Raw genomic sequence first — 19121 nt, forward strand, 5'->3', positions numbered from 1 at the left:
CTGAGAGACAGTTTGTTATAATTTCTATTCTTTTACATTTGCTAAGGAGTGCTTTACTTCCAACTATGTGGTCAATTTTGGAATAAGTGTAATGTGGTACTGAGAAGAATGTATATTCTGCTCACGTGCAGAGACACACAGAGGCTCAAAATAAAGGGATGGAGGAAGATCTACCAAACAAATGGAAAACAAAAAAAGGCAGGGGTTGCAATCCTACTCTCTGATAAAACAGACTTTAAACCAACAAGGATGAAAAGAGACAAAGAAGACCATTACATAATGGTAAAGGGATCAATTCAACGAAGTTTTTCTTGCAAGCAGGTAATTTTTAAGGAAACCTACACTGAAATTCATATCTATTTGACTGCAATGTACCAGTTTTTTCCCCCACACGTGTCATCCACATCTCCCTTCTCCAGCCTAATGTTATGTATTCATTGTTAAATTTTGGCAACAGGTGTGGAACAGACTTCAACATCATTCTAGGCTTATTTGAGAGGGCAGCAGGAGCACTCAAACTTCAACATCAGCTCCTCATTTAAACTCTATTTTATTTTAAAATTTCAGAACCCAGAGGTTTCTAAATATCCAAATTCCTCTGGAACAAGGATCACAGGTGCAAATGTTAAATTCCTAACTCTCATCTGGACCTCCCCCACCTAACCACTCCATGCAGTTACTTCAGTGGGGATGAAAGTCTACCAATAGTATCTCATTGTGTTCAAAACTCTTTTACAAACTGGATGAAGGAAGGCTGTGGAAAAGTTGGGCCATCTTTTCTGTAATCTGATTTGTTAGTATCACTCATGGTATGTCTTAATAGCAATTGGGTTCTCCCTAGGAGAATTGAGATGCAAAATGTTTAGAAATTAGTCTGAAAAGTGAGACAAAGCTAGGATTAAATCCAATGAGGCTGAGCTCTGGTATCTTTATTAGATGAATTAACTGAGGGCATTAATACATACAGCTATTGTGAAAATGAAACATGCCAAAGAGCACAGAAAGGGTTAAAATGCTGCCTAGCACACAGTAAGCTGCAACACTTTTAATTCTAATTATATTTGTCCTTGTTGTCAAGGCTTATGATCTCCAGCAGAATTTGCTTTTCTTGTTTCCTCATTAGTTTTAACCAGATGCCAATTTCTGTTTATTCAAACTCCATCTCTAAAGCAGGTTTAGTTTTAGTATGAATTAAGACTGCAGGGATTATAGCTATGGTTCTCAAGGCATGGTCCCTGGACCAGCAGCATCAGCCTCACCCGGAAACTTGTTAGAAATACAAATTCCTGACCAGCAAGCTATGCTTTAACAAGCTCTCCAGGTGATTCTGACGCACCAAAAAATTAAGAAACACCTTTTTTTCCTATTCTCTATGTCATAGACTCACTACCCCATTCATAACCTATTCTGCTCCTGAATTCGAATGCTAATATCCTGGACCATATATTTTCCTCTTTCAATGCATTTGATGGGCCGTTTTAATGTGGGGAATGAGATTATTTCCTTGATATGGCACCCGAAGGCAACCATAGTATCACCTAACTGAATAGGCTTTACTTGAACTTTCTAGCCATATCTACTTCACATTCCTGATTCCCCTCATCTTCAGAAGATATCCGAAGCTCTTCTCCTCTTGATCAAGCCATTTTCTAATTTTTAAATGCATCTCTTACTGCTACTTCCCAATCCTGATGAAAACTCCTACAGAGAATCTTCACAGAGAATCTCTCCCATGTAGTGGAAGAATCTCACCCTATGCCACACTACATACATGACTTTTTTGTGTGAATGATTTGCTAGAGTTTTAAATGCATGTCTCTAGTTTGTTGTCTCCACTTTGCAAAGCTTAAAGGGGCCATGTCTTGTTTTCTAAGTGTTCACCTCTTAACGCACAGTTGGTGCACATGGAAAACTTACAGAAATAAGCTGAATCCTATCTGTATTGGGTATTTGTGTATTGTTTATAAAATTTTAGAGAAATAATACAGATATGAGAAGATGGGAGTACTATGTTTCTGGCAAGAATTGCTCTGTGAATTTTGGCTTTGCGGGCCTGTGGTACTGGTTCCACATCTCAGAGTACAGTTCCTCATCATTCCTCCAAGGAGTTCAGTGAGGCTGAAATAGACAGAGCTTCTCAAGAGATCTACACAGTGCCTGGCCCAAAGATGCTGCTCAAAGGATATCAGTTTCTTTTTTCTTAGCTAATTTGAATTCCAGGGTGGATAGAATTGGCAGCCATAAAAGGAGCGGGCGTAACTATTCTTGTGACACATAGCAAAACCTTTGAACTTGGGTGACATGTGATATGACTCCTTGTCCTATAGAGGCTCTAGGAATCAGAAAATATCAGCACTACAAGTAAGTGAGTAGAGTAACTGACACCCTGACAGCCCAAATTAGATGGAAACCAAGTTATCATTTAAATGTCCACCATCTGGCTAAAGGGCTACCTGACCTGGTACTGAAATGCCAGGTGGGTGAGGGTGGATAAGGATGGAATTGGTGCCTATTTTTAGCCCCAATCTCTAAGCTTTGGATTAGGGATTCCTGGAATCAGAAAACGTGCTGCATTTTCATTCTTTCGGCTTTGCTGCTTTGTAACCTGCTTGCATTTGTTCAATACAGATCAGACTAACTGATAAACGGGCTTGTTGGGTAATGAAGTGTGGGCTGGCATTATTCAGGGCTTGCCTCCAGGCTCTCAGAAGGGAAGAAAAATCAAGGTTCCAAGATCAGAAGACTGACTCCTTAGGGAGACAGACAGGGGACCCGAGGCTCCTCTCTGCCAGCACCTTTCTCATGGTCTCTAACTCCCAAGATTGGTTAATATTCTGTGGGGATCCTTCCCTGTGAACGCAGTCAGTGCCCCACAATTTTTCTACAAGGAGAGCACAGTTCTTTCTGCCCTTTCTGTCTCAGCTTCAATCACTCAGAAAAAAAAAAAAAAAGACTTATAAAGATCCATAAAAGCCATAATGTCTGTGTGCCTATCTGCATGGGTTTTTTAACAAAGAGCTGTGTAGGGTATATTAAAACAAAAATCCTCCCTGCCAATCAATTAATAGTGTCTGTTTGGAGTTAGAAATCATCAGGGTACTCCCTCATTATGCTAATTCATTATATCCTTTCTTCATTCACTCATTCATTTAACCAATATTTACTGGGAGCCCCAAAGCACTATGGTAGGCCCGCAGGATAAAGCAATAATAAAATGCTACATGAGAACAGGGAATTTAACCATTTCTCCCCTTAGAAATTTATTTTCAAAGCCTCAACCAAATTCGTAGGTGTTATAAGCCTTGAACAGTCATTTAAAATAAAATAAACATGTAAAACAAAGTGAGAACTTGTAACAAAGGAACCAGATCCAACCAGGTTATCAGGAGATAATAAATAGTAAGTGCTAACACTTACAGTAGCATGTATGCAGCGGAAGTTGTTCTGAGCATTAAAATGCATTAATAGATACAATGAGTTAATACAAATAGCTATTTAAGATGAAATTATAAAGAATCTATAGTTAACCAATTGGTGGCTGTTAGAAAGATTGTGTCCACACACACACCTATAGTGTGGTGGCCCATGCCTGTAACCCCAGCATTTTGGGAGACCAAAGCAGCTGAATTGCTTGAGCCCAGGAGTTTGACACCAGCCTGACCAAAATTGGGAGATCCCATCTCTAATTTTAAAGAAATAAATAAAAAATAAAATAAAAATGAAGACAAAATAATAAAAAGAGAAATACTGTGTTCAATCCTTTTGGCCAAATAAATAAGGGGTTGGAGCAAAGGATTTTGACTATGCATGCATTATCCTGAGAAGAAGATTCTGGAAAGAAGGCAGGAGAGTAATTATGTGGAAACTACAATTCAACATCCCTCAGTCCTACATACTGAGATTCAGCCTCTCAGTCTGAAGTATATTATTAATAAGAAAAAAAAATGGTCATATTATTTCTAACTCCTCTCCTCAAGAGATGACACTTCTCTAGCTCTTGTATCTGCTCTTGATCATGTGGCTTGTTTTGGTCAATGAACTATTATCAAACAGGATGCAAATAAATGCTTGTAAAGTGCTTACTCAATGGGGCTTCCTGTTGCTTTGCTGCTTCTTGTAACATTGAGAACATAATTAAAAAGCTAAGCTAGCCTGCTAGAGGATGAGAGACAAGCTGTCTGCTAAGACACCCTGGACGAAACAGCCCACCATATAAACATATGAGGCCAAGATTGACTTCCAGTCCCACATAAGCCATCAGCTGACCAGAAAGAGTACCAAAATCAGTTCAAACCAAAAGAACTGCCCAGCTGCTCCAGAGAACCAGAAGAAAAACACTAGGTTAAGCCACCAAATTGTGTCATGATGTAATATGTAGCAAAAGTGAATTAATACATATTACCATCTCCATATGACTATTTGAGCCCTCTTTCTCTCTAAGCCCAAGTGGTTTGAATAAAGGAAGAAAATGAATGACAAATACAATCTTTTAGATATAGGACTGAGATGATAAGGGATGTAAAAGTTGGCAAGCACCAGGTTTCACCTGAAAGAGGATAGAGAGGAGGATAGAAAAGGGAAGGCAGGGGGATGAAAGAGAAAACACAAAGAATATTATCGAGTCCTTACCATAAGCTAGGCTCTGATTATGCACTTTGCCTGTGTTATCTCATTTAACTCCATACAAACTTCAAATATAGCCACTGAGACTTACAGAGATTGGATAAGCTATTTAAGTCACACATTTAACGTATGTTCGACCCAGTGTTTTCGCTGGGGCAATTTGACTTCATAGCTTATGTCCCTGACTAATAACCTCTACTATAACTCAACAGTTTATGTCCTTAACTAATAACTTCTATTGCTATAAAAAAGTTGTTACAGAACAATGCCTATGACCTTGATTTTGGATGAGGAAAGAGTTTTTAAAGTTGCCAACCTGGCCAAGATACTTGGGACTGACAGAGGAAAGAAGATGCTCCTATTGTATATACATAATTGAGGAAAATTATGTCCCTCAAATAATCCCAAAATGATACATTCCTGAACAAACAATTTGAGAGATTCTTGGATTAAGTTGGATAGTTTTGCTTGATGACAAATATGGTCACTTTTTGGCAAATTCTTTTTAATTATACAATAACGATAGAATTGAGTTCATATTATGATTAATACTATAAAATTGATATTAGCATTGACATTATTATCAAGTTTACCTTAAGTTAGGCAAGACTATAGCACTTACATATATTTGCTCTTCATCATACATCTCTAAGGGTGCACCAACACACTCCCCATTGTACTAGGCTTAATACTTCAGTGACAAAATAACCTGTACAACAAACCCCCAGGACACAAGTTCACTTAAGTTACAAACCTGCACACGCAGCCCTGAACTTAAAACAAAAGTTTAAAAGATGCATTACCCATTTTATAGATATCAAAACTAAGCCACTGCAGAAGAAGTTGAGTAGCTTAACAACAGAGTGAGCACGGATAAGTGAAAAAGCAATGATTCTCACCTAGCAAACAGATTTACCAGCCTGGATACTTAACCACTATCTTTTTCCCTTCAACTGCTGGACTGATAACTTCATTTTCTCCCCCAAGTCCTAATGACTTCTCCATCCCTAAAGAAAACCCAAAGTCTGAGGGGTAAATCAACCCAATATTATCCTATCTTTAAAATCTGTTCAGATATCCAGGGTTTTCCCTGCTTCCTTTTATCTGGTACTCCAAACCTGGAGATGACCATTTGCTATGAGTGACCAGTTAGCAGCAACTTGCACCTGAAAAGCTAGCATTCATGTTTTCTGCTTACCTTCTTTCTATATTTTGTCTATAATTGTTGACAGTAAGAGTTACTGTTGTGGCTTTGGAGAGGGTGGTTTATAAAGAGTGACAAGGGCAAGACGTAGGTATAGAAGCCCTCTTATCTACTCTTATTTTTTAGCTTAGGACTGGGAGGCTATTAATCACACTGACATCCTAAAGAAATGCCTGGCTAAAATCTATTCCTCCATTCTCAATCCACATGTTCTTTCTAAGTAGACTAGAAGGAACAAGGGCAGGAAAGATGAAAGGAAGAGGTGGTAGGAGAAAATTAGTAGAATGGTTGCAGAACAAAGTAAAAATCAGAGAGAAATTCCCAAGTCAAGTCTACTGCTACCTACGTCGCAGGGATAGCCAGAGAGTCACAAGGATTAGAATAAAATTGACATGGGCTATGCACAGAATTACATCCATTTTGTGCCTGCATCACTTATTTCTTTGGACTTGGAAGGATATGGACCCCCATTCTTCCCTGTAGGAAATCATGCTTTGGATTCTGATTCCCTCCCCAGGAACCTGTAGCTTCCCTTTCGCTTTCTCATATTTTAGTTTTCACTTTCCTTCACTGTGTTTCTCTTTGCTAAGAACAATGATCTCCAGCTTAGACTGCCTGCATGCCTATCTAAAGTGAGGGACTTAGATAGGAACTTGTCACATGACTGTATTCCCAGACAGGCTTATCAGTCTTATTGCTGCAACCTGTGTGATATTTAGGAGTCCCTTAACCACCTCTGTACCTAAATTTCACTGCCCACTTTAGGCTCTTATCACCTCTTCTTTTCCATGAGTGTTATCTAACTCAATAATAGCTTCTCTGCAACTATCACCACTTCACCCCGCACAAGAGAATGGCTATTGATCTTTATGGAGCTCTCGCTCTATGTCATAGGCAATAGAGAGAGATGGATATATATTAAGCACAATCTTGATATAAAATCTAAAGTCTTTAGTAAGCATGTGCCTGCCTCATTATGAGGGCCATTTCTTAGCCATTGATCAATCTACCATGCCTCAACCAAGGGCAAGAAGAAGGTCAATGAACAAACATATTGGCTATGCAATGCAGAAACATAACTGCACCTAGAAGCAACACACAGGCCATAATTACCAACTATTTTGTTGTGGAAAGGGGAAGGGGAACAGACAAAAAATTAAATAAATAATTTTAAATGAAACCGTGATTCAAAGCCTAGCTTAAGGGCTGTGTTAACCATAAGAACATACACCATGTCTCCATCACTTTCTTAAGATTGTAGGTAAATTATTTGCTAAGAGACATAGTACTAACATTTTTATTTCAATTCTCACTATACCCACAAGTTTAAAGAATAATCATTTCCATTCACAGATGAGGAAACTGAGAGTAAAATAAGAAATAATGTACCCAAGGTTATATGATCAAAATGTGGCAAGGACTCCAACTCCATCCAACTCCAGAACCCAAGATTCCTCTAAACAATGAACTGCCTATAAAGATATATGTTTTTCTAAGTAGCCTGGGTTGGACAAAGCAATTATTCTGGCAACTGGGCCCCATGCCAGGAAAAAACAATCCTTAAGTGCTATAAAACTAGTGTTTTCCCTGGGAGATTTAACCATCATTATCGAAAAGCTTCATTTGCAATAATGTGTGCAGCCCGCTGTAGTGGGCCAGAGCAATGCATGATCACTAACTCAAAGAGATTAATTTAATGGGCAATTATATGCTTCCTGCTTTGAAATACTTTCAGGTAACCAATAGTCATGTACTTTCTGCAAATGCCATGCCAATTGCCTGCTCCCAGGTACAGAGTGTCAGAGAGCTTTGCAACTTTCCATTCCACACCATCACGTTCTCTGTGAGGGACACTTTAAAACGAGCATTCAGTGCATCTACAATGCACCTGCAGAGAATCTGTTCTAAGCAAATTGATTCCCACATTCTCAGTATTCTTTACTGTCCTATAGTTAGAGTCAGCATGGGAAAATTCTTTTAAAAAAGACCAAACAAACCAATAATGCCTCATCTTTCTTTGCCTCTCTTTGCAGTATTGTCAAATTTTAATGGTCGTGTATTTGTGTGTGGGGGGGCGGTGTGGGTGTGTGTGTATGTGTATGTGCATGGTGAGGGAAACAAGGAAGAAGTTGTGAGAAGTAAATTCCTGAAACTCTCCCTTGAGATTCTAATTTAATAGGTTTCAAATGAAGTCTGGACTATTTTTTATTTGTTTGTTTTAGACAATTTTCTAGGCAATTCTAATCAATGGTCTGCTTTGAAAAACAGTCTCCTAAAATGTACTATGCTGTGTTCTCTATTCTATGTTCTTCAGTTTCCTAATCTATAAAATAGGACTTGGATTCTGGTTTTAGAAGTTCCAAAGCTCTGCTGTTTATTAGGCAATATTCTTACTCTCCGTAATAAACTGCGTGCTTGTTCATTCCTTCACCGCACCCTTGTCCTTGCCCTAGCCTTTTGCTTTGCACAGAAAAATGGTTTCATTCACTTGATTCAGGAAATGATGTAGCAGTATCGGAAGCTAAAATTGAGCAAGAAGATAAAGAGGAAAGAAGATAGAAGTGAGGTTTCTGTGGACGGTGTTTAAGAATATATATTCTGTAGTTAAACAAAGGTCTGATCCTGTACCTCCACTCCCATCCTTGCCCACTATGAAATTTTGAAATTTATGAAATTTTGAAACATGTATCTGAGTTTCTTTGCCTGGTAAATGCTTATAATAATAGTAGTCACTTTTCAGCAAACATTATGAGAATTAAATGCATTTAAGGGCTTTTTCAGTTTATTTTCTCATTGTTTTCATTATTCAGCTACATTTACCTTAAATCTTCATTATCATGGTAAACAGCAGCCATGCACTGTAGTTTCAGGGAATGGGCTTGCTACTAGCAGAGACAGTTAGCAGAGATATACTATACAAGCCTAATCTCTTGTTAGCACATGGACATCCACCTGCCAGCTCAAGTGATAAGATGTGCCAGTTGATCATGATGACAAGTTAGATCTACTACCACTGAAATACTTGGGTAATAAACACAGTGAAGCATCTCAGCCTCAGTTAAGTGAATCTGACACAAGAGGATAAAGAATGACATCTCCATTCTCATTAAGAGATAACAGATGGCCTTCGCTAAAATCCACTTTTTAGCCTAATTTCATTTGTTTAAATCTTTTGTCTGATGAGATAGCATTCTGAGAGTCATTTTAAATTGTTCTCCCTGGAATGACTATTTCTTTATCATTATTAGAACCTCCCCCTATGGGATTCTGTTATTCTGAATGGTTTTAAATATTCCTCTCAGATGAATTCTATAAATCTCCCTTTAATATTTTTTTTTCCCCCAAGACATGGTGTGTGGCTTTGGAAGATAAACATCATATGATGGGCTAAATAATCAAACCAAGTCAAAACAAGTTTCTAAGCTATGTTCATAGTAATTTCCATTTTTTAAATTTCTCTGTGATCTTATGATTTCTACTTCCCTTTGTGATCAAGAACAAAGGTGGTTTAATTGTACACTTAAAGTTTTCAAATTTATGCCACCCCAGCTAGTAGTTCACAGCTAAAATTTAAAGCTCTCTTTTGTATTCTCACCCTTGTTTGTGCTAAGAAAGAAATCTGCAAAAATTCAAACAAAGTCAGACAGATTTTTAAGCTTAGAGTCTAACATTTCTTAAGATGTTTAACATGAATTAAGCTTGTTTCTTGGCCAAAATGCACCTGTGTGGTTTGTTTAGTTTTCAATCTCTGACAAAAAGAAAAACGAAAAAGTGAGACAACTCCCATCAACACCGATTTGAACGGAATCAATGTATGTTTGGGCACATATTTTAAATTCTCTGTGGTTCCTGAGCAAGCTGAGGCTCAGCATATGAGCACAGGTACACTGTGTTCGTTCTCCATATGGAGCCAACTGTAAACCTGAATCTGAGACATGATTGAATCACTTCTCTAAAAACATTCAGAACATTTTATCTCATCTACGTTTTATATTTTCAGTTATTTGGTTATACTGTGTTTATAATAATAATATTAATACCACTTAAAAATCTTAACTAGTAATTTTACTAATATATATAAAGTCTTGATTTTTTCATAGGTATTTTGAAGTAATTTTTAATATCATATCCTCATTGAAGGAGGTCAGTAGCTGCATTTATTTTCACAGCATCAATGTGGAATTGCTTGAACTCTCAACATTCATCATCTTCTTTCTTACCTCTGTGCCTTTCTTTATGCATATATCAGCAGGTTCCAATTTACCCTTTGATATGCAGGTAGTCCCAGGTGCCACCAGAAAGAAAACTCCAAGAGGAGCAGGATTTATGCCTACTTTACTCCCTGCTATATCCTCAGTCACTAGATGAGTGTTTAGCAATAGTAAAGACTTAATAAATAATTACTGAATGAATGAGCCAATGAACATCTTCCCTGACTTAGCTTGATAGCCTTGTCACCCTGCAGCTAACAGTTCAATGCCCTGGAGCAGCTGTTTTGCTATCTGTCTTTCTTGTCCAGGATTTCTCAAAAATGAGTACTTTGTTTCTGGATTGTCCTGAAATGTTTCTTAAGCAAATGCTCTGTGTATTCATTGCTTTGAGCACATTTTGCTGATAACTGATAAACCTTGATGGATATTTAAGTAAAGGGATCTATCTCATTTTTAAACGGTGGCAAAGGCCTTGTGTGTGGATCATGTTTATAATCCCAGCAGGAGGATCAGTTGAGGTGAGGTGCTCGAGACTAGCCTGGGCAACATACTGAGACCCTGTTTCTCCAAAAAGAAGAAACAATAATTAGCCAGGCATGGTGGCTTGTGCCTGTAGACCTAGACACTGGGGAGTCTAAAGCAGGAGGATCACTTGAGCCCAGGAGATAGAGGGTGGAGTGAGCTATGATGGTGCCTGCGCAACAGAAAGAGAGATCTATCTCAAAGGTAACATCAATTAAGTTTAACTCTACTAGGTTGCGTTTTCAGTATACGAGAAAATTCTTTAAAAGTAGTTACTGACTATACACATTAAAGAAGACTGGTTTTTTTTTGAGTTTTTTATAAAGCCTTAAATCATATAAATAGATACGGCTTTTCTGAGAAGCTTAAGGTGATAATCAGGCTTCAACATGGTAAATTATTAAAACATTATGTCTACATCTTTCTAAATGAGGTTGACACTTCTAATAAACCAAAATCACCAGATGGCATGCTTTATTTGCTTCTTCTCTTCATGCTACAAGGGGAAACTACCATCAGGTTAAGACACTAGGGAAGAAAATACTACTCCTAAGGCAGGAAAAACACCAAAGTTTCCAAAGCTCTGTCTCTATCCAGAGCCAGAGTTTGGTAGCGTGGAAACTACATATCAACTTGACTTCGTGTTCTCTGACTGCACTCAAGGCTGCTATAAGAAACAAACATTCTTCGCTCTTCAATTTTCACTGTTTCACACAAGAGTTCTTTTTATAAGGCTTGGTAGAGGACATTTTCCTCACATCACAAAACCAGAAAAAAAAAAAAAAAAATGTTTGTCTCCTGAACACACGGATTACTCTTTTTTTAATACAAATAAATTAATCATTTTTCACAGAGATATTTCTCCTGTTTTCATATTAGCTGCCAGAGAGTAGAGTGGATTTTAGGGCACATTTCCTATAATTATCATCTATATTTCTCTATACGGTATGCGTGCCCATGAATCTTTCTTCATTGATTTTTATTTTCTTTTTCAAATTCCCTTTACCCCAACTCTCTTGGAATTTATTGTCTCTGAATTTGTGTACAACTTCGAAGGACTCATCCAGTCCTTTATAAAAAGAAGATATTTGGATGATAAGAAACATGTATTTTGCTAGGAAGTAAAATGAACATCAAGTCCCTTTTCCATATTTTTGTGTGACGAAAGTTGATAAAGTAGATGTAAGCTCTCAAAGGCAGTGTGGCACCAAATTTCACCATATAGCTATTGTTTAGAGACTCCATCATAGCTTTATCAAGTGCAAAGAAGAAAAAAAAATAAAATAAAAAGATTAACATGTTATTTTAACAACCCTAGACTCTCCTTCCCTATAATAAAATAACTCAAATGTTTTCACAAAATTTATGAAAAAGATTACATTGAATTTATACTGGTATAATTTTAAACATTCCATGATTACTGTGTAAAATACATTAGATTGTAAAAAACAAAACAAAATATTATCTATAATCTCTCCTACCCAAAATAATATTGATAAAGCTTCCGTCTATATTTTCCACATGTATGTGTGCATATGTATGATTTAAATATGTAATTGTTTCTATACTGTATGTACTATACTATATGTATATGTGTGTCCATTTATTTAAATTATAATGTACAGTTCTTGACTTTTTTTACATACTTTTTTTTTTTATTTTTCTGAGACAGAGTCTTGCTCTGTCGCCCAGGCTGGAGTGCAGTGGTGCAATCTCAGCTCACTTCAAGCTCCGCCTCCCTGGTTCATGCCATTCTCCTGCCTAAACCTCCCGAGTAGCTGGGACTACAGGCACCCGCCATCAAGTTGACTTAATTTTTCTGTATTTTTAGTAGAGAAGGGGTTTCACCGTGTTAGCCAGGAAGGTCTCGAACTCCCGACCTCATGATCCACCTGCCTCGGCCTCCCAAAGTGCTGGGATTACAGGCGTGAGCCACCGTGCCCAGCTATCCACTGTTTTATACTAAATCTTTTCCTTTTCCTTTAAAATGCAAAACATTGTTTTTAATGGCTGAATAACGGATATAAGAATGTTTCCTTCTCACATATCCTGAAACATTTCAGTAATTCACCACGGTGTAAGTTATTTTGTGTTGAGATGATACATTCAAAGGCTCCTTGGGAACAATAAACTAAGTTCCAATGGCAAGGTATCTAACAGAAACAGGGGCTGCTTATCACGTTATTAATAGGTATAAATTGAACTCAGTCACACAAGGAAGAAATGAACAAACCCAGGCACTTACTAATCTCAGTAGCAATGATTGTTATGTTGTGCCATACACTTAATTCTCTGTCAAGTGGTGTTGCCAGCGTTATCTTCCCATCGTCTGCGTTAATGTTGAACTGCCTCTCCAGGTCAGTGTGCCGGTCGATGGAAAACCTACAAAACAGACACATCTGTAATCTACTTCAATGTTTATATGATCCATACATTCCACAGCAGACCTTTAGTAATCCTTGGAGAGCCATAGTTGTGAAGTCAAATGAATTGGGAAACTCAGTGGCATCATAATGTATAAAACAAAATGACTGAATGAGGCACAAGAAACTTAATAATTATTGTCCAAGGAGCAATTAGCTACATATGCAACATGTAGGTCATAAACTGCCATCAGTTTCAATAGATAGCATCTTCAAAAATGGATGCTGATGAAGAGTTAATTGGACAATCCATCACATTTATTGGACAGCTTATGATAATTAGCAGTTGCCACGAAATATCATATAAAACAATGAATTCAAGCCCAAAGCACGATGGCACTAGGCAACATGTTACGTATGTCCATTCAAATAAAATATGTATTTTGTTAAACTTTCATTTGACTGTACTGAATTTATGGGATTTCATTTTGCTGGTGGCGGTGGTTGTTTGTTTTGTTTTGTTTTGTTTTCATTTTAAGTGTGTATTTAGGTTTTCTATTAATCTCAGTCCATAGAAATTGGATAGCTGTTGATTCCATGGTTGTTTTTAAATAGTTGTTTATTCTATAGTTAATGTTTTTTAAAAGTTAGAATCTATATTTTAACATATTTAAACACTACAGTCTACTAAATTAAGAATTTCAAACGGACATATTAGTAGTTCTTTTATCAAGCAAACTCGTTCAGATAAGAAAATACGTGAGATGTGTGGTGTCTAGAGCAAACTGCTTCTCAGGACCACTAAGTATCAGGGTAGTATCAAGACAAAGAAAAGAAATTATTTTCTCATGACATTTAGTAATACCTTTTTTATACACCAAGATTAGTTTCCTGGCTATGGAATGCTGGACCCAATAATCTTTACGTTTTAAAGACTACAAGGCAGACTTAGAAACATTGGCCCATAAATAAGCAGTGATGCACTAAAACAGGATAGGATGGAGGCCCAAAGAAAGATGTATGCAATTGCATTTCAGGAAGAAAGACTGAAGAAGGCCTTCATGATTGAGTGAATGGCTTAGGAAGTGCACATGAAATCTCTCTATTCATTGATACTCATTAAACTCAAATTTGAAGCATGGTCCATGCCAGTTAACACTGAGCATATTTCTTATACATGTTCTTTATAGATACTTATTATATGACAAAAAATAAGACTATGCCATTATAAGAAAATAAAAAAGTAAATTTTCCATAATCCTCCACTATAATTTTGCAGTTAACATTTTAGTAGAGTTCATTGAAAACATTTTATATGTATGTATATGAATATGCATCTACCAATTTATATCTATACCTACCTATAAAGATGGCTAGATAAATAACCTATACAGCAAGTTACTAGTTAGATAGTTGGATAGGTATAGATAGATATATGAACGGATTTTTCCTTCTCCTTTTAGCTATTTCTTTTTCACTAGAGAAGGTATGCATATCATTTATACTAGATTCAAAGGCCATTGTAAAAAGACCTTCTTGTTAAATCCTGCCCACCAAAGAAAAGCATAATTAAAAGATTTGGAATAATAGTTAAAATGATTTAATTTTATTGACAATTGTGTATTGAGAAATCATTTGAAAAAAATTATTATGAAATGACATAATAACTGCCTATTTAGTAATGACTTAACTACAAATAAAAACTAAGACACTGACTTGTACCTATACACTAGGCATCTACAAATCACTCCCATCCCCAATCCCCAGGATACTGGAGAAATTCAGAGAGAATTTAAGAACTGAGAGACAGGTGAATTAACAGTGCTTTCAACAAAATCCTGAACATGAGGATGTGTTTACTACAAAGTGTTTAAATGTGTTGTATTATGGAAAGAAGACCAAAAGCCGTTTTCCTGGGGAATAATGATGGTTGATTCAACCAATGATATTCCAAGTTTAACTGTAAAATAACTAAACAGACATGTGTTTTGCTTCAGATATCATGTACACTCTGACTCTTAAAAGAGCTAAAAAAATGTCCAGAGGATTAATTATCACTTTCTGCATTATATTCATAAATAAACTTTGCAGGCATTTCTGGTTCTAGTAATTTTATTATCTCACTGCCGATATTTCACACATCCATGCGTCAACCAATTTCCCAGAGGCCACAGTAAACAAGAATCAGTCTAATCACTGATACTCATGAATCCCAAATCAGAAACACATTCCATGGCTATTTGGTTGCTGTCCAGTAATTGCCTAGAATTTCTAGCCCCAAGGAAGCAATGGGAGCAACAACGGGGTATTTGGAAGTTGGCATAAAAAAAAAATGTTGCTGTTTGTTAATCCCTTATTCAGATACGTGTCATGCAGAACTCAGATTTGGAGCAAATTATATCTCTATTACTTATGTATTGCTGTTTCTGGGATAATTAGTAAATTCACTGAGCCTCAATTTATTTGCTGGTGAAATAAGAATTATTTATATCCCAGAAACAGTTGTGAAGACTAAAAACAAAGCTTAAATCAATCTCTGGCACTTAGTATGTACTAAAAATAGGCTCATCATCATCGTCATCATCTTCATCTCTCATGAAATGATGTATTAATAAACTTCCCTATTTAGAAGGTAGCAAAGAATGCCCCTTCCTTAGCAATTTATAAATGGCAGAAAACTGAAAAAAAAAGAAGTGTGTTATTTAACTCCTATAACTCTAACAAAGGCAGAGATATTTTTCTCATTTTTTAAAGTTCCAGCTCATGACAGACTTTATGGGGTGAGTCACAGGAATTTATAAAATAGTCTATAAATACAGCCCTTTAGTGAGATCAGAGGTAGGAATGTCATAATATTACCAGATTACACAATAGAAGGAACTTGATGGGAAATAAATGACTTGGTTTAAAATTCACTTTAAAGTCTACCTCAACTATTTTGGAAAACTCCTACTGCTTCTATAGAAATTTCACACATTTTATTGCCTAGTAGACTTTATGATAACAGCTCCCAAGAATGACTAAACAGCACAAAAATTCTGACTCAACGTTTTGGTCAACAAGCATGCATGAAACACCAAATTTGTACCAAGCACAGTGCTAGATTCCTTTTCCTTCTCCCACCCTTCTTTTCTTGGTTTCTTATATAATGAATAACAGAAAAATAAAACTCTTAGAGACTAGGACATTTTAGGTAACACAACTGTTAAAACAGCGGAACCAGAATGAATACTCACATCTGAGTCATTGTGAAGTCCATGTATATACCAACCACATAAAGGGCTTATCTTATTCATGCATAAAATGGGGATAGTAATAGTCCCTGGCTAACAAGATTGCTGTGAAGATCACATGAGATGATAGGTGTGGCACACTTCACCAACATGTGTGTGCTGACACTGTGACACAGTGTGAAGGGCTCTCATATCATTTGTATCATGGTGACATCCTTGAATGCCTACACATGTACTCAGTTTTCTGAACTCCAAACTGAGACACAACATTCTATTATTTGAATGTTTGTGTGCTTCCCAAAATACGTATGTTGAATCCTAACTCCCAAGGTGATCGCGTTAGAAGGTGGGCCTTTCAGGAGGTGATTAGGATGTGAAGCCCTCACAAATGAAATTAGTTCCCTTATAAAAAAGACCCCAGGGATCTAGCAAGCCCCCTTCCTCCATTGTGAGGACACAGTGAGAAGTTGATTGTCTGCAACCCAGAAGCGGGCCCTTACCAGAATCCGATCACACTGGCATGCTAATCTTGGACTTCCCAACCTTCAGAATTTCGATTAATTCATTTCTTTGTTTTAACTTTATTTTACGTTCAGAGTTACATGTGCAGGATGTGCAGGTTTGTTACATAGGTAAACGTGTGGCATGGGGGTTTATTGTACAGATTATTTCATCAGCCAGGTCTTAAGCCTAGTATCCATTGGTTATTTTTTCTGATCCTCTCCCTCTTCCCTCCCTCTGCCCTCTAGCCAGCCCCAGTGTTCACCTTTATGTGTCCATATGTCTCATCATTTAGTTCCCTGTTATAAGTGAGAACATGTGGTATTTGGATTTATGTTCCTGAATTTGTTTGCTAAGGATAATGGCCTCCAGCTCCATCCATGTCTCTGCAAAGGACATGATCTCATTCTTTTTTATGGCTGCATAGTATTCCATGGTAGATGTGTGCCACATTTTCCTTATCCAGTCTATTGTTGATGGGCATTTCAGTTGATTCCATCTCTTTGGTATTGTGAATAGTGCTGCAATTAACCTATGCATGCATGTGTCTTTATAACAGAATGATTTATATTCTTTTGGGTATATACCCAGTAATGGAATGGCTGGGTCAAATGCTATTTCTGTCTCTAGGTAACTGAGGAATCACCACACTGCCTTCCACAATGGTTGAACTAATTCATATTCCCACCAACAGAAGAAATTATTTTCTATATGGTTTATAAGCCATCCAGTCTATTTTGTATTTTGCATATTGTATAGAAGCCCAAATGGACTATAAAACAGAGTATAACAAGTGATTATTTTTCTCGTTTTGGAATATACTGATTTGAACATATCTTAGACATCTAATATTAAAATACAATGTCCAAGTAAAGATGATTTACTGAATAAGATGATAAGAATTTAGACCTTCCCTGAAAGCCAAAGAATAAAAGCTTCCATCTCCCAAGTTCTTTATAGGCCTATGGATAAACTTTAAATCCACCTTCATTTTCTCACAAACTCTGCTCTGCTGCTTGAAGACATGACCTGGATTTCTGTGTGTTTCTTTAGGCTGCCAGGAGAGTCTTAGTCCATAGGCCACTCACACACTCATAGTCTCCTCACAAAAAAAAACATGGGTCCTCAGTCTGTTAGCCTGAGTTCTCATCTTAGTCTCATTACTAGCATATAGGTGATTTAATCTTGTTATTACTGATCCCTCATCTGTAAAATGGGGATTATAACATGATTTATGAACTTTAAATGAGGTAATGCTTATAAAATACTTATTACGGGTCTGACACTAAAACAAAAGCTCAATAAACATGTATTTTAAAAGCTTTAGTGTTAGCATTATTTATAAGGAAAAGACAGTAAGATTTCTATTGATGATTCCCTGACTTTTTCTAAGGTCCAAGGTAGTTTTTCTTTCACTCTTTATTTCTCTGTCCTTAAAGAAGTTCATCTGGGTCTTAATGTTAGTGGAAGCAGGAAAATAGAGGAATTTGGGTTAAGTGATGACAGATGAAGTTGGGAAGGGAGAATAAATAGGAACCAATCTCTGCATTTCTGGTACCAGTATTTTTTTTCCACCAACTTTTCTAACCAAAATCTCTGTCCTTGAACTGATCATTGAAGATTCAAAGGTTTATTAGGTTGATTTTTGTATTCATATTGAGTAGTCTATAAGTCTTTAATCTTAGTTATAAGATTAATCACAAAATCAGAAAGGATGCCATTTTTGGAATGCTCTCAGCAAATGCTGTCCCAATCACCCTCCTCCCCACCCCCATGCCACAGCTATGCCAACCCCATCTCTAGCTGCAAAGATTCAGTCTGCTTTTTTCTGGTCCTCACAGCTGCCACCATACACTCCACCATTTTAATTACTCCCCTCTCTTCCTACTCATTTCACTGTGTGATAAAACTGTAGCATCAATAAAGGACAACACTTCATTATAAAACTCTGATATAGGCCCTTTCCTTAAGCCAAGTCACAGAAAATACTTAAAAAAAAAGAGTGGGTTAAAAATAACAACTCTAGGGTAATGGCTTAAATTTCAGAATTCAAGGTATCTGTATCATGTAATTTCTCAGGCATCATGATTTGGGGTGGAAACCTCAGAAGCAGACCCTCAAGCCACTTTGTTTTCCTGTGACTCTCAGCATCCTTCTGAGTGGCACCACAGAAAATAGAATAAAAACAACCTGAGAAGCCAGAGAGTCTTCAGTGGAATCTAACCTGGGGGAATAACATTGAAACTCTCAGGTTGGTGCAAAGCTAATTGTGGTTTTTGCCATCTCTTAATCTCAGATGTTCATCTATAAATAGGAGAAAATGTCTACTTCACAAGGATTGCTTTGCAGTAAATGAGTTGATAAATGATTCACATTAGATACAAAAATAAATACATATAAATGATGAGCCAATTCTTTAATCTGTAAGAGTTCTCTTAAAGTCCAAATTGACTGTGGAGATGAA

The 19121-nt window shown here is 36.9% G+C and overlaps 1 protein-coding gene across 1 annotated transcript in view; it reads right to left on the reverse strand.

The window, feature by feature from the left end:
* The window catches only part of CDH8 (cadherin 8, type 2), a 393813-nt gene that overhangs the window by 133094 nt on the left and 241598 nt on the right, over nt 1-19121 (reverse strand). The window contains exon 8 of the mRNA XM_011994007.1: nt 12806-12942. Coding sequence (XP_011849397.1) covers nt 12806-12942 — 137 coding nt within the window. The remainder of the gene's footprint in view (nt 1-12805; nt 12943-19121) is intronic.

The sequence above is a fragment of the Mandrillus leucophaeus genome, unplaced genomic scaffold, assembly GCF_000951045.1.
Source record: "Mandrillus leucophaeus isolate KB7577 unplaced genomic scaffold, Mleu.le_1.0 Scaffold44, whole genome shotgun sequence".
Lineage (NCBI taxonomy): Eukaryota > Metazoa > Chordata > Mammalia > Primates > Cercopithecidae > Mandrillus > Mandrillus leucophaeus.